The sequence below is a fragment of the Haliaeetus albicilla genome, chromosome 1 (genome assembly GCF_947461875.1).
Source record: "Haliaeetus albicilla chromosome 1, bHalAlb1.1, whole genome shotgun sequence".
Lineage (NCBI taxonomy): Eukaryota > Metazoa > Chordata > Aves > Accipitriformes > Accipitridae > Haliaeetus > Haliaeetus albicilla.
In genome coordinates this window covers 83,406,259-83,423,370 of record NC_091483.1, presented here as the reverse complement: position 1 = coordinate 83,423,370, position 17,112 = coordinate 83,406,259, and the positions used below count along the sequence as shown (strand labels likewise).

Below are 17,112 nucleotides of genomic sequence, written 5' to 3'. Positions count from 1 at the left end.
CAGAGGGCGAACGCTTGAACCTGGGTGCCTTCGCAGAGCTTTCAGACTCAGCATTAATAATAGATGCACTTTCGGAGGGGTATTAATAAAGGCCTCATGCATCATGCATGGCCAGCGGCGCGGGGGAAAGCAGGGCTGTTTACTGTGGAGAGGTGCCCAAAAGATGCCTCTTTCCAAAGGGAACCTGGGTGCTGAGGTCTTTATTAATGATATCTGGGGTGTCCCCACAGAAAAAGGTTTTTTTTTTTCTGGTGCCTGGGGTCATCTGCATCCCACGGAGTGGTCCTCGCTCAGGATCAGGCTCCCATGCTCATGGGATGGTTCAGCTGCTGGGGCCAGTAGTGCTTGGGGCCAGTGGGTGCCCACCTGAGGGGCACGAGCACCCTTGGGTGCCGTCAGAGGTGTAAGCTCTTAGGGACAGGTCCGAGGGGACATTTAGGATTTCCCCCTTAACCATGGGGTCCTCCCACCCCATGGCAAGCTCAGTGTGGGGCAGTGGATTTTGCCAGGATAGTGGTATAAATGTGGTTTAACCCCAGGATGCTCCAGTCCACATGTAGGCAAAGGGCTCGGGGACATGAGGGTACCTGGGGAAGGAGACTTCCCTCCTCCATAACACAGTTGGGGAGCAGATCCTCCTTCTCCAGAGCTGGTGGAGGGGACAAAATCTGCCAGAGAGAGCATATTTGCAGCCATGCTCCGCATCCCTTCCCTGCCTCAGTTTCCCCCTCTGCAAGAAAAGGCCAATAATCCCCCAAACACCTGAGCATCGATGATGATCACCGAATCCCGAGCCAAGAACATGTCTCTCCATCCCCACTGCCCAGCTCCCTCCCTTCCCACAGGCACCTTCTCCTCCTGATTAATTAAAACCAAAGACCAGCGTGTCCCATCTGAGTGAGCAGCTCCTGTTAGAAGGACGAGATTTTGGGGATATATGGTTTTAGCTGATTTTTAACTGCCGGAGGAGGGAAGCTCTCCTATCAGCAGCAGCTTCCAGGCTGCAAAATCTCCTCCTGAGCCATCCGGCTGCTGGCTGGTCCCAGGAGAAGAGAAATGGCATCTCTCGGCCATCTAAAATGCCAAAAGGGAGGGAGCAAACAGTCCCCCCGGCTTCGCAGGGGGTCGCATCCTGCCTGCCTGCCTCTGCCTGATGGTGCCTGGATCTTTTCCAGCCCTGGGGACGCGCCAAGTTGAAGATGGGGAGCAGAGCTGTATTTCACCCCATTTCTTGCAGATGAAGCCTGCCAGGGCACGTGGGGCATCCACATCCCATGGGGGACCAGGAACCCAGGGTGGGGGGGGTCTGGGCTGGGCTTTGGTGTCCCCACAGCGGACCCTGCAGCTCTGGATCCAAGTAGGGCAGATCCCTCCAGGGCTCAGTTCCATCGGAATAAACCTGGAGCCACGTCCCCCTTTTTGGAGGGGGACCCACTGACAGGTAGCGGGGATCCCTTCCCTGCTCTGTCCCAGGACAAGACCCTTCTCCCGGGATGAGCCACCCACCCTGGGGATTTGGGGATGCTCAGGAGGAGGGTCGCCAACCCATCCGCTGCACTGATTGATTTTTCTCTCCCTGCTAATTATTTAAGCACCTTTTTTCCCCATACATGGCAGCTAGAGGTCAAAAATGCAACAGAAATACCACTGGCGTCGGCTGCTATATGGGATTGAAAGGCAGAGAGCAACGCCAGCAAGGTCTTAGATTAGCTCAAATCTTTAATTAGAAAAATAGACACAATTTTCTAATGTTCCTGATAGATTCTTTTTCTTTTTACAAACAGGAAAATAATAATAACAACGACGACATCACCTTTCCAAAGGGACCGTTAGGCACCGGTTGCCGGAGCCTGGCGGCATCTCTCTCTTTGGGGAGAAAGGACCGGTGCAGCCGCAGCCCCCGACCGTGCCGGCCGGTAAATAACCAGTTGGGAGCATCGTGTAAAGTGCTGGCAGGGGAAATCACAGTCAGGTCGCTACAAATGCAGGATGTCCGTGGGTTTGGGTATATAAAAAAACCCTATCTCGGTAGGGATTTCTTTCTGTACATGGTTTTTTCTTTCCCCTCCTTGGAATAGGAGCTATAAAAATGACTCAGTCGCTGCAGTTTGGAGACGGCTCCGGGCGGCCGGAGCTGCCATATCCCTTTTCCGCAGCCAGTGGTCCAGCACCGCGGCATCGCCTCTGCCTCCCGCGTGCCCCTCTCCTCCCCGGCACGACCTGATCTGCCATCATCTTCTCCGGGGTCACCCCAGGAGGTTATTCCCACCCTGGCTCTCCCGTGAGATGCTCGGGGGACCTCGGGAAACGCCGTCTCCCAGCGCTCAGGTTGGGGTTTCACAGTGTCCCGAAGGAAAGACCCACCGAGAAGAACCCCAAACCTTTGAGCTTCTCCTCCGTCCGGGCTTTCTGCTTCAGATGGACCTTGCTGTGACGCTTCTTCTCGTCGCTCCTGGCGAAGCGGCGGCCGCAGGTGTCGCAGGAGAAGGGCTTCTCGCCGGTGTGGGTGCGGATGTGGGTGGTGAGGTGGTCGCTGCGGCTGAAGTTCCTCAAGCAGATGCGGCACTGGAAGGGTTTGTGGCCCGTATGGATGCGGAGGTGCCTGTTGAGCTCATCCGAGCGGGCGAAGCTCCGGATGCAGTTCTCCACCGGGCAGGCGAAAGCCTTCTCGTGGGGTTTGGGGCAGAAGCATTTGGAAGAGCACTTGGTCCGGCGGGTCTTCTTCTTGGGCTCGGCCAAGGCAGGAGGGTTGGTGGGCAGCAGGGAAGGGATGGAGGAAGAAGCGGGGTGGCCCAAAAAGTCCGGGGCGGGGACGGAGGGCGAGGGGTGAGGATGGAGGAGCTCGGCAGAGCTCATCAGACCCGGCAGGACTTCGGGCTGGGCCAAGGAGGCGTCGAACTCCGGCATTAATGGAGGAGGGAGGTTGTGGATCTTGGCGTCGGCAAAGTCCCCGCGGGCCGGGAAGTTTTCTGGCTCGCAGCCGAAGCCCAGATGGGTGCCGAAGCAGGCAGCATCCTCCGCCAGGCTGCCGAGCTCCGACTGGCAGCTGACCGACAAGACGCTCTCCATCTTGGAGCCCAGCGGGTGGAACAGCCCCTGGCCGCTCTCCCCAGCTGGGAAGGCTTCGGGAGAATGGTAGCCGGCGGGCAAGTAGGCCTGATGCTGGGTGACGGGCTCCCACTGGGCGCAGGAGGCTTTAAACTTGTCCAAGGGTGGGGAAGCAGAGGGCAGCTTGATGTCCTGCTTGTTATCCAGGAGCTTGGGCTGGAAGAAGCACTGCGAGGTGTTTCCTAAGGTGGGTTGTGCCTGGAGGGGTTGAGCCCCCTCCGTCGCGGGGAAGCCGCCGTAGCCCTGCTCCGGGAAAGGGGCTTGGGTGGATCCGTTCATTTCGGGCTGGCAGGCGGCGTAAAGGTCCAGCTGGCTCTGAGCCACCTCGGGGCAGGGGTAAAGAGCGTCCAGGTGCCTTTGGTGGCCCTCGGAGGAGGCGAAGGGGGAGATGCCCAGGATCCCCGACATCAGGTTGAAGAGGGATTCCTGGTCCTGGGGATGCTCCGGTACCGCCTTGATGAAGAAACTGCCGGTGTAGCTGAGCGAAGGGGAGGGCTGGCTGCCCAGCAGGGAGTAATCCACCGCCCCGCCGCTCATCGGGGTGCCCAGCAGCTCACCTGGGGACGCAGAGGGGGACGGTGGTTAGAGGGACGGAGGGATGCGGGGATGGGGTGGGGGTGGGGGGGATCGGGATACGGTGGAAGAGCGGGAGGCTGATGTTGCGTCACTGCGAGGTCCCCGGGAGTGCACGGGGAGCCCTGGGCTTCCCCGGCAGGACCCCCCAGGACCCCCACCCTGGGCTACTGGGGGACTGTTGAACCCACAGCCAGGGGCTGGAAGCAGGCGCGGGGGGGGGAGAGGAGGGAAAGATGCCCGACTCCCAGCTGCAGCTATCACTCCCAACGGGGTCTCTTATCCCTGCCCGCCCCCCCCTTACCCTTACCTCCTAGGAAATCGCCCTCAGCCAGAAGTTGCTGCTCAGGCTGCCCCAAGCCCTGCAGCTCTCCGGTTTTCATCTCGCAGCTCTCCTCGTACTTGGAGTAAAGCGGGTCCGGGCAAGAGAAATCCATAACGTTGAGCATCTCCCTTGGAGGCACGGCCGGAGAAGGGGGGGTGGTGGGCTGGGGGATGCTCAGGGCGAGCGGGGGGATGCTCAAGGCGAGCGGGGGGGATGCTCAGGGTGAGCGGGGGGATGCTTAGGGCGAGCCGGGGGGATGCTCAGGGCGAGCGGGGGGATGCTGCGGGGTGCCCGGACTGATCCGGGGGATGCTGCGGGGTGGCCGGGGGGATCCAGGGGATGCTGCGGGGTGCCGGGGGGTGCTGTGGGGTGCCGGGGGGTGCTCGGGGGGATCCGGGGGGTGCTCGGTGTAGATGCCAGGGACCTTTTGGTTGCTGCTCCGGGGTGTTTGGGGCAATCCAGGTGATGCTCGGGCTGGGTGCTGGGAGCGATCCGGGGGGGTGATGTGCCCCGGGGATGAGTGGGGGTGGGGGGCAGGTCCCGGGGGGTCTGGGGGGTCTGGGGGGGCAGGCAGGGGCAGGCAGGGGCAGGCAGGAGCGGCAGCCCGTGCGAACGCCCGGCTCTCCCTCCCCGCCGCCCCCTTTATAGCTGCAGCGGGGCTGCTCCGACCTTCCGCCGCAGCCATTTCTGGAGTCCCCAGTGAGGCTGCCGTGACGTAAATGCCCATATATGGACTCAGGATGTAGGCTAGGGAGTCCCAATAAGGAAATCTCTCCCGTGACGCGCTGCCCCCCTCCCTCCCCCTCCCCCTCCCTTCCCCTCCCCCTTTTCTCTCCGTGTTTTTTTTGGTGGTTTTTTTTTTTTTTTACCCCCCTTTTCCTTCCATCTTTTTTAACTAATAATCGCGATATTTTTAACAAATCGCTGCAGGGCCCGCTGTTGCTGCTGTGTGTGTGTACGTGCACAGCATCCCCCCCCCCAATCCCCCCTGCAATCCTGCCCGCATCCCCCCCCTCGCACCCCCTGCATCAACGCACCCATGCACACGCGTGTGCACGGACACGCGTGTGCGAGCACAAGCGTGTGCACGCAGCCTTTGCTTTCCTCCAGGTTCAGATTTGCCCCTGCTGTTCCCACGGCGTGGGGGGGGGGGGGAATGCTGGGCACCCCTCTGGATCCGACCCTTGCGCCGCAGGAATGCATCGGGGCTTTGGCTCCCCTCCCAACGTGGGCTGCTGTTCTTCCAGATTTACATCTCCCCAGGCTCTTACTCGCCTTATGCTATTTTTTCCCTGTGAATGCCTTTTGTTGCTCTTGTTTCTTCTAGAAGCATGAAAGGTGCTGGGTTTGCTCTTCCCCTCCCTCCCTCCCCTCCCTTCCGTGCCTGATTTTGCAATACTTTCTGCTGGCATTTCGTATTTGCTTTGATTTGGAGCTGTGAAGTGGATGCCGGCTCCTCCTGCGATCAAGCAAGCGGCCAAAAAGAGAAGGCAAACGCCGCGGCCAGCTCCCTCGCCGCGTTTCAGTCATCCGAGTTCATGGCTCCCACCCAGGCCGGCGTGCGATAGGCACGGATTTGGGCTGGGAGAGGGCAGATCCATACTGCAAATCCCACTGGCTCGTCGAAGGGGGATGTTTTAAGAGCGGACTCAACACAAGCAGTGATTCGGAAGGATCCTGGCAGTGCCTCCAGCCCCGCCGCAGTGCTCCGAGCATCCTCCTGACCCCCCTGCCAGCCGCTGCGGTGGGGTGAAGCCTCCAGTGAAGCAAGGCTGGAGGCTGTTGCTTTCCCTCCTTGGTTGTTTGGAGATTTCCAAATTTCTGACATCAATTCAGAGCTGATCCTGGATGAGCGGCGATGCTTTGGGGAGCGGATTGCCACCAGCAACCAGCACACGCAGTTTGGATGGGTGGGAAGGTTTTCTCTGGGCAATCTGGCTGTTGGGTTCAGAGCCCGCTATAAAACACATCTTTAAAAATATTTACGGGTACAAACCCGCCATTTCTCTGTGCAAGGCGGACGACGAGAAGGTTACCTCCGCGATGGAGTCCGCAGGAGAAAGCTGTGGGGTACAAAGGAGCTAGAAAGGAGGAGGGGACCTCTCCCCGGCCCCCCTACCTTCGTGTTTTCCCTGCCTCCATGTGCTTACAGCCCTTGCTGGAAGGCCAGATTCCACTGGGGACGTGCAGCAGTGCCCGCATCCATGTCCACGAGGCCAAGCGATGCTCGAACCGGGGCACAGGGGCTGAAGCAGGGCCCTGCTCCGGTGCTATTCCTGGCTCCAGCAATGACTCACTGTGCTACCTTGGGCAAATCACTCTGAAATGTGTCTAGCAGCGCTTCCCCACGTTGGGGGCAGGCTGTTCATCGTTGCCTCTGCAAAAATGCACTGAGATCGCTGGCGAAGAGGTGCAAAGAAGCATTAAGCCTGGCTGGTGATTCATGGAGTGTCAGGGAATGAGCTGTGAGGTTCAGGTTGGAAATAAAAGAGGGGATGGAGAGAGATCCAGAAAATTATCAGAGTGTGGAAATGCTGAGTGGGATCCAATTATTCACCATTTCTCATCTCACAGGAGCTGGGGGGAGCCCAGTGCAGTAGCCAGAAAATGGGTTTCAGGCAAATCAAAGGCAATACTTACCCCTGCAGCACTCGATGAAACTGGAACTCAGCCCTTCAGGACATCATGGGGACCAAGATGACAAACAGATTCAAAATAGTCCATCTGTGGCTACTAAACACATCCCCAACCTGCTGCTTAGGGGAACTGCTGGGTGCCGGTGGGATGCGACTACAGGATGGACCTCAGAGTCCTTGCTCTCTTCTTCACTTCTCCTTGGCTGCATTAGATGGACCCATAAGATCTTGGTCACTCTTATTTTATTTGGCTGTGCCACATTTTAACTGGGGTGTCAGACTTCAGGATGTGTAGGACCTCCGGTCTCTGAGCTGGAGTCCAGCTCCTCGCTCTCACCTGCTGCCATGCACATCCCTGGGACAACTGCTGCCAGGACAAGCAGCTCTCCTTTTGTCCTGGAGATGGAAAAAAACTGTCCCACCTTTTATACGACACCAGCCTAACATGCCACGGGAAGGTCCCCTGCTACCGCCGTGGGGCAGAGGCAGCTCTCATAAAACTCTCTTCATCCTCAGAGATGATCCTAAAATAGTGGCAACATTTCAGTTCCCCAGACAAGAAAATAAACAATTATTGTGTGGTTTATATACGCCTCGTCTGCCTGGGAGAGTGCTGCTGACTATACAGGGGTGGCTCTATAGGTACTCTAATGTGCCCTCTTCCTCTGGATGAATGCTTTTTCCTTTTAAGCCTGAGAAAAAGAGACACCTACTTATATTAAAAAAAACAGTCTGAAGTGACCCTCTTGGATGGCAGTTTGCATGGGAGGAGTGTGGCTGTGTTAGCTCCGACCGTGGAGGTGACACCACGCATGAGGTAATGGGAAAACGTGACCACGACTAAAGCCAAGCTCCGGGACCAGGTGCTGGCACAGCATTTCCCTTCCCAGAAGGGGCACTTGGCTGGCGAGGAGGCGGGATAGCCTTCCTGGGGTGAAATGTGTCGTCATAAAAATACAGGGAGGAAATCCGTGCAGCGGCCAGGCCCCCCCTCTGCCGCACACTGGCACCCCGGGGAGGTACCGGAGCTCAGGCTTTGCCCCAATTTTTGGGTCCCCTCTCTCTTTCTCTGGTCCCTGAGATGCTGCGGGAAGTTTTGCTTAAGGTCGTTAAGAGCTGAAGCGGTTTGGAAAGCCGCTGTGGCAGCCCTGTGTGTGTCCACAGGGCATCTCGCAGCAAAGGTTCACCCAAGCAGAAGGGGCTTCGGGGTCCTGCTCCCTCCGTGCACCCTCCGTGCAGTGGGAGCATCCTTGGGGCAGTAAATGATGACCCCAAAGGGAGGAGTGGTTTTCCTCCAGTGATGCTGGGAGCCCGAAAGTCATCTCTGAACTTTCCATCAGGGCACAGGTCTCTCAGCCCCACGCTCACCCCCAAACTCGCCCAGGACTGCAGCCCTCCACGCGTGCCGCAGCGAGCAGGCTGCCAGCCCGGGACTCCCCCAGTCACTTGCCATCTGGAACCAGCTGGCACAAGCCACCGTCCCCAGTTGCCTGCCCATCTCCACCAGCCAGGGTGAGCACTTGCTTGGCGAGCTCCTTGCTGGCTCCTGCTGATCCACCCAGATGTTTCCCCAGCAGAGCCGGGGGCCGGCTTGGTCACCTTTCTGCTGACCACCCTGCCACGCCGCATGCAATCCATTGAAATGGCACATCAGCCTTCCTTCCCCTCCAGTTTCCCAGTCTGTGCTCTCAGTTGGGGTTATAGCATGGAAATCAAGCCTTAATTCTTGGCTTTGTCCCCTGGTTTTCATCTCTGGGGGCTTGGTTTGGGGTCTTCCCTAGAGTCTGGGGAGGTTTTGGTAGGGGGTTGGGTGCATCCAGGACTCCCAGTCCTGTTTAAGGCAGAAGCTGCCATGGAAAGGAGGCAAATCATCCTCTTCCTCCTGCCTTGCCTTTCCTTGCCATGAGCCAGCAAGGAGCTGGGGAAAGGTCTGGGGAGCATCTTCCCCACCGCAGCACGCAGGCTGGGCAGGAGGAGGCAGCTCCAGAGCCGCTGGTGAGGGCGGAGATGGACAGCACTGATCTGTGGCTGGAATTCATTTTTCCAAAGGGATGGGATGAGTATCGGTTCATGGCAATAGTACTTTGGCAGCCGAACTTGGGCCTGTGTGCCCGAAGCCGACAGGTGTCTAGAGAAAAGTGTAATTTCCACGTGTCTTCTCCAAGCTCCAAGTATTCATGGCTCATGTACCTTCTGCATTTGACCTGATGCCCTATATTTAATAGTCCTTAGCGGATTTTTCCACTGTCTGATTCCTTTGTGGACCCTCAGCATTCCCTGTGCTGTGAGATGAACTAAGTTTTAGGTGAAGAAATCTCTCTTTCTGTTTGTTTGGAGTGTGCCCACCGCCTCCACGCTTGCAGCTTCAGAAGAGCCTCCGAGCAACTGGGTGTGCGTGCGATAAATCTGCCGGCTGCTCACACGGGGCGACGGATTCCCTCCTCCTGGTGATCAAAACCTCTCTGTGGTGATGGGTATAGCTGGGAAATTCCCTGCCGGTAACGCTAACCTCTTCCAAGGGCTTCTCTCGTGGATGAGAAAGTGGCTCCATTGACTCTGAGCCGTTGGTCCTCAATATACAAGAAGATGCTTCTGTGATTCAAAGGTGGTTTGGTATTTTTTTTTTTTTTCCTGGAAGCTGGGGAAAGACAACAGCCCTGCAGAACTGCCTGTCTCCCCTTGCTCCCCAACATTTCCATCTTTTATGGCCAACCCTTGCGTTTTCTGTTTGTGGTTCAGGTTTGCTCTGCAGATGGGGCTGAGCAGCAGATGGAATTGGGTATTTTAAAGAAATCCCCCTGGGAAGTGCTGCTGCTTCCCCCCATGGCGTGTTAGGGGCAGGGACAGAGGTGGGCACCCAAAGGGGCAGCTGCCCTGCCAGCACCCATGGCTCACAAGCTGCTGTTTGGGTGAGCAGGAGCTGCTGGCACCATCCTGTGCTCTCCACAAACCCCTGTGAATTACCTTTCATGACCCCCACCTTCTGGAGGCAGAGCATCTCCTTTAAACCACCCCCCACCAAAAACCACACCAAAAGCCAACCAACAAAGCCCAGATTCTGTTATAAACCACGCCAAACCTCCCTCCACCAGGCCTCTGAGATGGAGAAGGGAGAGGCATCCCAAAATCTTGACGCTGGCAACGGACTTCACGGGGTGGGAGGCGGATGGCACAATGCGACGCAGCAGTGTTTCCTCCTGGGATGGCCACCGGTGATAGCACAGGGATGGGTCACAGCCCAACCGCTGGATCTCATCTCTTTTGCCCTCCCTCTCCCTCTCCGATCATTCCAACCATCTCCCCTTCCAGGAAAACTTCTAGAATACATTCGCTCTGCATTTCCATGGCAACTGGCACGCGACCAGCGGTGCTGTCTCCGCTCCGAACCTATTCCTGGCGCCATAGAGAGGATGCTCGTGTGACACAGGAGACAACCCAGAGAGGTCGAGAAGAAGATCACCACCACCTCCTGGCCGTGCCACCAGCCCTGGGACGGTGGCAAAGGGATGCTCTGAGGACCTTTGCCAAAAAGCATCTTTCCTCAGGCATGCCCAGGCGGCCTCAGCGGATTTAAGCAGCACGTGAGGCTCTATGAAATGCCTGCCAAAAGGGGCTTTTTGTTTTTTTTTTTTTTTTTTTTTTTTTTTTTGTTTGTTTTTTTTAATTACCGGGGCACGAGGGAGAGGAATCGCTGGCTGGAATTTCAGAGCCTGGGCACAGCGGGAGGTCGGGGCAGATGGCTATCTCGCTCCAGGTTTTATGTTGCTGCACATCACCATATTCTCTGGGTGCTCAGCTAGCGATAACAGCTCTTCCTGCCCTTAAAATTTACGGATCGCTTCTCCTACATCCTTGCTTTTTTATCACAAGCAGCTGAGCTTTGGGGTAAAATCCCCCCAATTTCGCTGCTACCTGCAGTTTAGCTGAGGGGAATTACAGCCTGGGAACGACTGCATACGGGGATGGCAGAGCAGCTTGCCAAAGCGGAGAGGTCGCTGCAGCGCCTGCAATCGCATCGCCTCCTAAAAATAGGCTCTAGTCAGAAATAATCTTCATCTCCTGCTCCCCCCTGCCCCCCGAATAATAAAATCAAACCCAATACTAAAGGCAACGTGCTAATGCCGTGAGCTCTCGGAGATGCCGGCGGCGAGCAGAAGTGGTATTTCTATTCTCTCCTTCATCACGCGTCCTAATCACAATATTTTTAGCATGTGCTTTTGCATGCGTTGGTCAGGGGCAGAAAGAGTAATTGGGCTCAGTATAAGCACGGGGCTGAGGCTGGGGCTGTTAGGAACACAATGATCTGGCTGTAATAAAGTAATAAAGCCAGGAGGGGACAATTTTCTCAACTTCTTTCCAAATTCGCATTTTTTTCTAAGAGTCTGTCTCCCTTGATGTATTGACTTGGAAGCTGCAAGTGTTTCCAAGCAAGCTTGCCTTTCAGTTTGAATGAAAGGTTTCATTGAGCCCCAAATAAGCCTTTCTCCACTCATTCTCACACTGGTTTTAATCACCTCTAAAGAAATTTTGTGTATTTTTAAATAAAGCATTCTTTAAACCAAATTATTGGCCTGTTTTATTTAGAAAAAGCCTGAAGCAAAACATTTGGACTTTTATTTTTTAGTTTCCAGGGGGCTTTGAACAGGAGCTCGAGCTCCAGAACGAGCCCTGAGCATCTTTACTCTCTGTCGTCATTAGGCTGCAAGACATCTCAATCCCCATCGCAGATGAAAACCAAGAGGGTTGTTTGTCTTCTCTAGGCTCCTTCAGCTCCGCTCGCCATGGTCCCACAGCCCGGGCAGGTTTCATTAGGGCAAGCAGAGGCTTGCCTGGCACCCAGCACCCTCGGGGCTCCGGCTTCGCAAGCGATACGGTGGAGGCGTGCTGGGGACGTGTGCCCCGAATAAGACGCAGACAAATGTTGGCCCCTTTATTGCTGGTGTCATCGACCCAAAAGAGAGCTGCCTTGCAATCAAAGGCGTTCGTTACCAAACCATTAGAATAAAATCCCTTTCGAGAAGGACAGGTAAGAAAAGCTAAGCTGGCTGGAGAGGGAGGAGCGCGTTTCTTTCCCAGGGAAAGGAAGAAAGCCTCGAGGTTGCTTTGCCTCCAACCATCCCTCCCTCCCCAGGCAGCCAGCTGGTTTCAAGACCCAGTTTCCCAGTGCCCACGGGGATTACTGGGAACTGGGATTCAACCCTGGGAATGGGGAGGGGGCTTCCTCGAGAGTCTTGGAGTTAAAAGGGCTGGTTTTGTACTCGCTGGTGCAAAGTGAATTGGCCAAGGATGTTGCAGAGAGTCTGTTGCGGAGAATGGAGCTAAATCCAAGCTCCCTGCAGCCCGTGTTACTTTTCCAACCACCTACTGCAATTTGTGCCCATGAACCATGCTCAATTACTTACCCCTCTGACTGCAAAGACAGGGGGACACACCTGGCCTGGTGCCTGCTCAGAGAGGAATTTATCTGACAGCTTTTCATTTGTGAGTGTTATATGCTTCCTTGACCAGCTCACTGCTCCTTTTCAGGAAAGTTTCCAAGAATCCGGAGAGATGCTCTCTGGAATCATTAATCAGAGCAGCATGAAGATTTATTAACTCTCCTCTCCATGAAATAAAACCATCAGCCTCCAAAGTCAGCTTTCTATGCCATCAATTCTTCCTCCCAAGTAAATTTAAAGGCTGTCACTGTCAGCTGCTAAAGAAGGCAAATCCATCTATCAAGTTCTGATTTGTTGCTTGTGGTTACAGTATCGTGATCTCGACTCATATCCAAAATACAAGAGTGAAATGATAGCAGTCCTTTTTTTGCCATTAGTAATAATTATGTTAATAAAACTTAATGATATTCATGCCAAAGGTTGGAAGCGTGTGGCAATTCATGGAACTCTTCAAATTAACTGCTCTGGTCTCTCAGCATACAATTAGGAAAACGATTAAATATAGTATGGTATGTAAATTAATACAAGTTATATCTATTATATAGTTCAGCTAAGAGAGCAGCATTTGCCATCTTGCAGGAATCAGGGTGCCCAACCCACGTGTAAATGCGAAAACTGTCACTCTAAAATGTATATGCTAGAGTGCGTTTTTTACCCCAAAGTACCATGGGAGAATGCTGATTTTACCTACTCTTAAAAATGTCTTAAACTGCATTTTGCAGCCAATTGTCCTTCCAGAACCTGGAAGGACATACCACGGGAATAGGAGTGCAGGTTGTCTTGGAGCAGGGAGGTCCCACTTGCAGTCTATGGGACGTGCCCAACCATCCTAAACAACTCATCCAATGCTGCAGGCTCTGTGGCACCCCTTATTCCCACAGCCCCAGCGCATCCAGCACGGGACCAAACGTAACTCTGCTATGGGACAGGTTTGCAGCCAGCTGTTCTTCCAGGACTCTCCTCTCTTTGCAGAAAACTTGGCCAAGAGGTGCAAAGAATTAAATAACTCTACAAGAAAGTGTTAGTAGAAAACACCGGCGTGCCTCCTTGCTCAGTGCCCAGAGCAATGCCGGACGGAGACGGTGGGAATCCTGCATTACTCCAAAAGGACAGAGCAGGGCTTGGCCCACTCTGGCTCACTGACAAATACAAATAAATATAACTGGCATGAAGCATAATCTGCCTGCCAGGACAGTGCAATGTCTCCATAGAAACCCCTGACAAGAGAACCTGATGCTAATAGGCAGGAATAATGCTGTAGCCTGTTGCTGTTGTAAACTTCCTCGTTTGAGCTCTCTCTTTTTTTTTTTTTTTTTAAAGGAAATTGGGATGTAATCGCTGGATGCAAAGCAAGGGACGGACACGGCGTCTCTGGTGTTGTGACAGCTAGTGATGACAGATGCATGCTCAGCTCGCGCTGATTTGTCCTTCACTGCTCCAGTTCACAACTAAAAATAAGTAGAAGAAGGAGCTGAGTCTGCTTCAAGGAATTGTGGGGCAATAGATAAATAAAAATAAAAAGCAATGTTCCTGAGTGGAGACATTTCTAAAGCTAGATCACCTCCTTCAGTGCTGGCCCTTTAAACTTCTGCCCAGGAAAAATCACCAAATCAATGTGTTCCTGTGAAAAATAAACATTCCCTTTCCATACTGCCAGGAAAAATACTCAGAGATGAGGATGCAGTCAGAACTGTGGATCCAAAGTGTTCAGGAAACACAAAGGTGACTCCCCAGATTCCTAGATCGGTATATAGAGAAAAAATTAAGATTTCTTCTTTTTTTTAAATATGCTTTCCACCTTCAGGTCTCGAGGTAGTGCTCGCACTTGTGTCTGACCGCTGTGATTGCAAGAATCTAGGTTAGACAGCACCTACACACCTAACCGAGGTTATATTTTAACTGGGAAATCCTCTGGAAGTCCTGAGTCTGGTCTCTCCCACCCTTTGGGTCCATTCCAGCTCAGTATCAAGGCGAACCTTGGGCATGCACTGACCTAATCCTCTTCTCTTCAGCCCCTGAGCCTGGGTACACCAGAAAGGATACTGAGCTGCAGTGAGCTCTGACTACTCAGTTTAGGTGTTTGGAGGGGGGAGATCAGGATCCCATGATAAAAAAAAATAATTCAGTGAGTTCAGTTGAATATTTGGGCACTTTTAATTGCACCTGGAATTAGCAGCTTTTCCTACCAGCGGAATAGTGAGATTTGAGCTCCCAAACAAACATTTAATTGCCCCAATTTAGCTGGGGTGCATCCCTCACCCAGCAGGTCACGACCCCACTCCCTCCGCAACCTTTCAGTCTCTGCTAATTAGACTAGGTTTATTTTGTGCCTTGATCACGCCTCGGCTCCCTGACGGGAAAAGACCTGGTTATACATCATCCTCCATGCCCTGGTCCCCTATAGAGAGGAAAAGCCCGTAGGTGCTCCACAGCCAGGTTACCCAGCCCGACTGGCTGAGGCTCGGGGACTCCAGAGACGACTTGCATGATGCTCATTAGTGAATTAAACATGCCTGGGAACTGGGGCACCGAGGCCAGCTGGTTAATGAACTCCTTAGCCTTCAAAACAGGGGGGGCTTCCTGGGAACGGTCCCTGGCCCAGCTCCCAACCTGTGCTAACTCAGAGAGGAGCCAAAACCGGGACGATTTATTTGATTGTTGTTTCCTGTGTTAATAAAACCGAGCAGAAGGGAAGAGCGGAGCTACAGCCCTGCAGTTCCTTTGAGACCAGGCTGGGAAATGTTCCTGCTTACTGTAACGTAGAGAAGATGAAGCGATTGCCAGGTGGCCCCGGAGGCTGGGGGTGGATTTGCCATCATAACAATAATGACCTCATGCAGAGGAATGTTGCGAGATTTAATTCTTTAATGCTCGAGAAGTGTTTTAGAAGGGACTACGAGGTGAAAATCCTCTGCCCAAGGTCACGTACGCTGTCAGTCACCTGCAGAGCTGTAACTAAGAGGACTTGAGGAGCAAGACCTGGCTTCTGTAGGAACCTGCTGGTGGGAATTTTGCTGTTGACTTCAAGGGTACCAACATTTCTGGTAGGTTTCCGCCCTACCTCAGACTTTACACACAGAGAGATGTTTGGTGCTCTATATGGTTTTGTTTGTTTCATGACTGTTTGGTCTGAGTTCTCCTTTCCTCCTCTCCTGATGAAATAAATAAAGCTGATTTCTCTGGAAGTATCCATTTCCTGATTTGTCCTAGGCATAATCCAGCTATCTGAATCAGGGTCTGAATATGATCACAAGTATTTACTCTTAGCTCTGAAACGCAACCCGTTTTGGTGCAGAACGTGCTTATATTTTCTATTTTAACTTCCGTATGGCATTTCCTTCTCCCCCCCCCCCTTTTTAGACCTTAGATTCAAATAGCGATAGTAAAAGTTCTAAAAACCACAAAGCACTGGAAGCTCAAAGGTTTCGGAGAAAGACACGTCTGTTGTTCCCAGGAGATGAAATGAGGCCACGTTTCGTTGGCACTGCTGTGCCTTTCCCGCGGTGAAACACTTTGAAGGTGTATTACATCAGAGACAGCGGTTCGGCACTTTCTCCTCATTCTCTTTGGAGATTATAACCCCTCATTGCTCCAGCCTTCTCTGCAGTCGTGGAATAAGGTGATTAGTAATATTTGATACTTCTCTGATGGGTTAAATAAAATACCTCGCTGTTTTGCAAATGTCAGGCTCTTACCTGAACTGAGCCTGGAATGTTTGTTTCCGACTGTCAGGTTTCACTTCCCCTTTGTCATGTTTAAGTTCATGAAAAACAGGCATTATGTTTCAATTTCCATTGAATCACAGGGCCAAGCCAGTCACTGGAGCCAACCAATTGACTCTAACCAAGGAGCTGACTCATGAAATTGGCTGCTGTTGAATTACTCTTCCAGACAAGACTGAAAGTTGAGGCTTTAACTCCCCAGCAATGTTCAAAATCCTGTTGTGCTCATGCCAAAATGTCTGTATTCACTTTTCATTATTACCCCCAGCACTTGTTATATCGGGATAAATTGGAACGAAAATTAGGCAATGCGTACATTAACTGCTTCCAATCCTGTTATTCCACCATTCGCAGAGATATTTCCTCCAGCAATACAAACACTATCTGCCTACAGCATGCACAGCACACGACCTGGGAGAACAGATTGTCCCAAACTGGGAACGCCAGAAGCAAGTGTGCCTGTGTGGTCCTTTGTAGGATGACACCAGACTATGTCAAAACTGGTACAGCATGCCTTGAGGTCCTGGTCCCAAAATGATCTACGTCAAGGGCGAGGCTACTGTGAGGTGTATCTCCTTTCTACCTCATCCACCTGAGCTGTTTGGTCCTAGAGAAGGACCGAGCTGCCCAAATGTCAGCATCTGGAGTCATTGGAGGTGTCCCCTGACATTTCCAGAAATGACGGATGGTCTGCGAAGACCTGTGCCCTCCTGCAGTGGCAGGTGGAGCTCAAGCAGGACACCTTCTCATGATACCAAATGTCAAGGTTTAAGCCCCTGATTCCTGCCCCAGTCTCTTCTGTTACCTACTCCATTCCTGCCCAGCTTATCTTCCCTCTCTCTTTCCTTTCTCCCAGTCTCCCTACCCCTTTGGTCCTCCTACATGAGAGACACGTGCCTCACCCCTCCGTGGTGCCTTGGGAAGAGGCAGGCAGACTCCTGCTACTCATGTCAGCTCTTGCCCATATCATACTTGGCACTGGCCAAGAAAGTTGTCTCGAGCTCCTATATTCCTAACATATGTGCCACAGGCTGTAGGAGCAGGCAGCAGAGCACACGCTGTTCACATTTAGGAGCTGAGACAGACTCATCCATGTTCACAGAACATGCCTGCAAATTTGCCATAAATCTCATTGAACACAAGGAAAAAAGCCAGATTTTTCAAAGGCGTTTACCTAAGCATGTTCAGGTGGGTTTTCCTGGGATAGGTATCTCCTTGATCATTTTATAACAACACATTTTATAACACTCCAGAACGTTTTCTAATCTGGCAAAACAACATCTTTTTCTCCTCCCCTCATTCCTGAAAAC

General features: G+C 53.1%; 1 protein-coding gene across 1 annotated transcript; it reads right to left on the bottom strand.

Annotated features, from left to right (window-relative positions):
- Positions 1-1,701: 1,701 nt before the first annotated feature.
- EGR4 (early growth response 4) lies at positions 1,702-4,150 on the bottom strand. Its single transcript, XM_069797066.1, has 2 exons — positions 3,992-4,150; positions 1,702-3,665 (listed from the first exon to the last, which is right to left on the bottom strand). The coding sequence occupies exons 1-2, from the start codon at positions 4,128-4,130 to the stop codon at positions 2,338-2,340; spliced, it is 1,467 nt and encodes a 488-aa protein (XP_069653167.1). The 5' UTR covers positions 4,131-4,150; the 3' UTR covers positions 1,702-2,337.
- Positions 4,151-17,112: the final 12,962 nt, after the last annotated feature.

Excerpts from the sequence above, each read along its gene's own strand:
- EGR4 (XM_069797066.1), bottom strand. The coding sequence starts at position 4,130 with ATGCTCAACGTTATGGATTTCTCTTGCCCGGACCCGCTTTACTCCAAG. Across the intron at positions 3,666-3,991 it reads TGAGGGCGATTTCCTAGGAG|GTGAGCTGCTGGGCACCCCG; the intron begins GTAAGGGTAAGG and ends CTGCGTCCCCAG.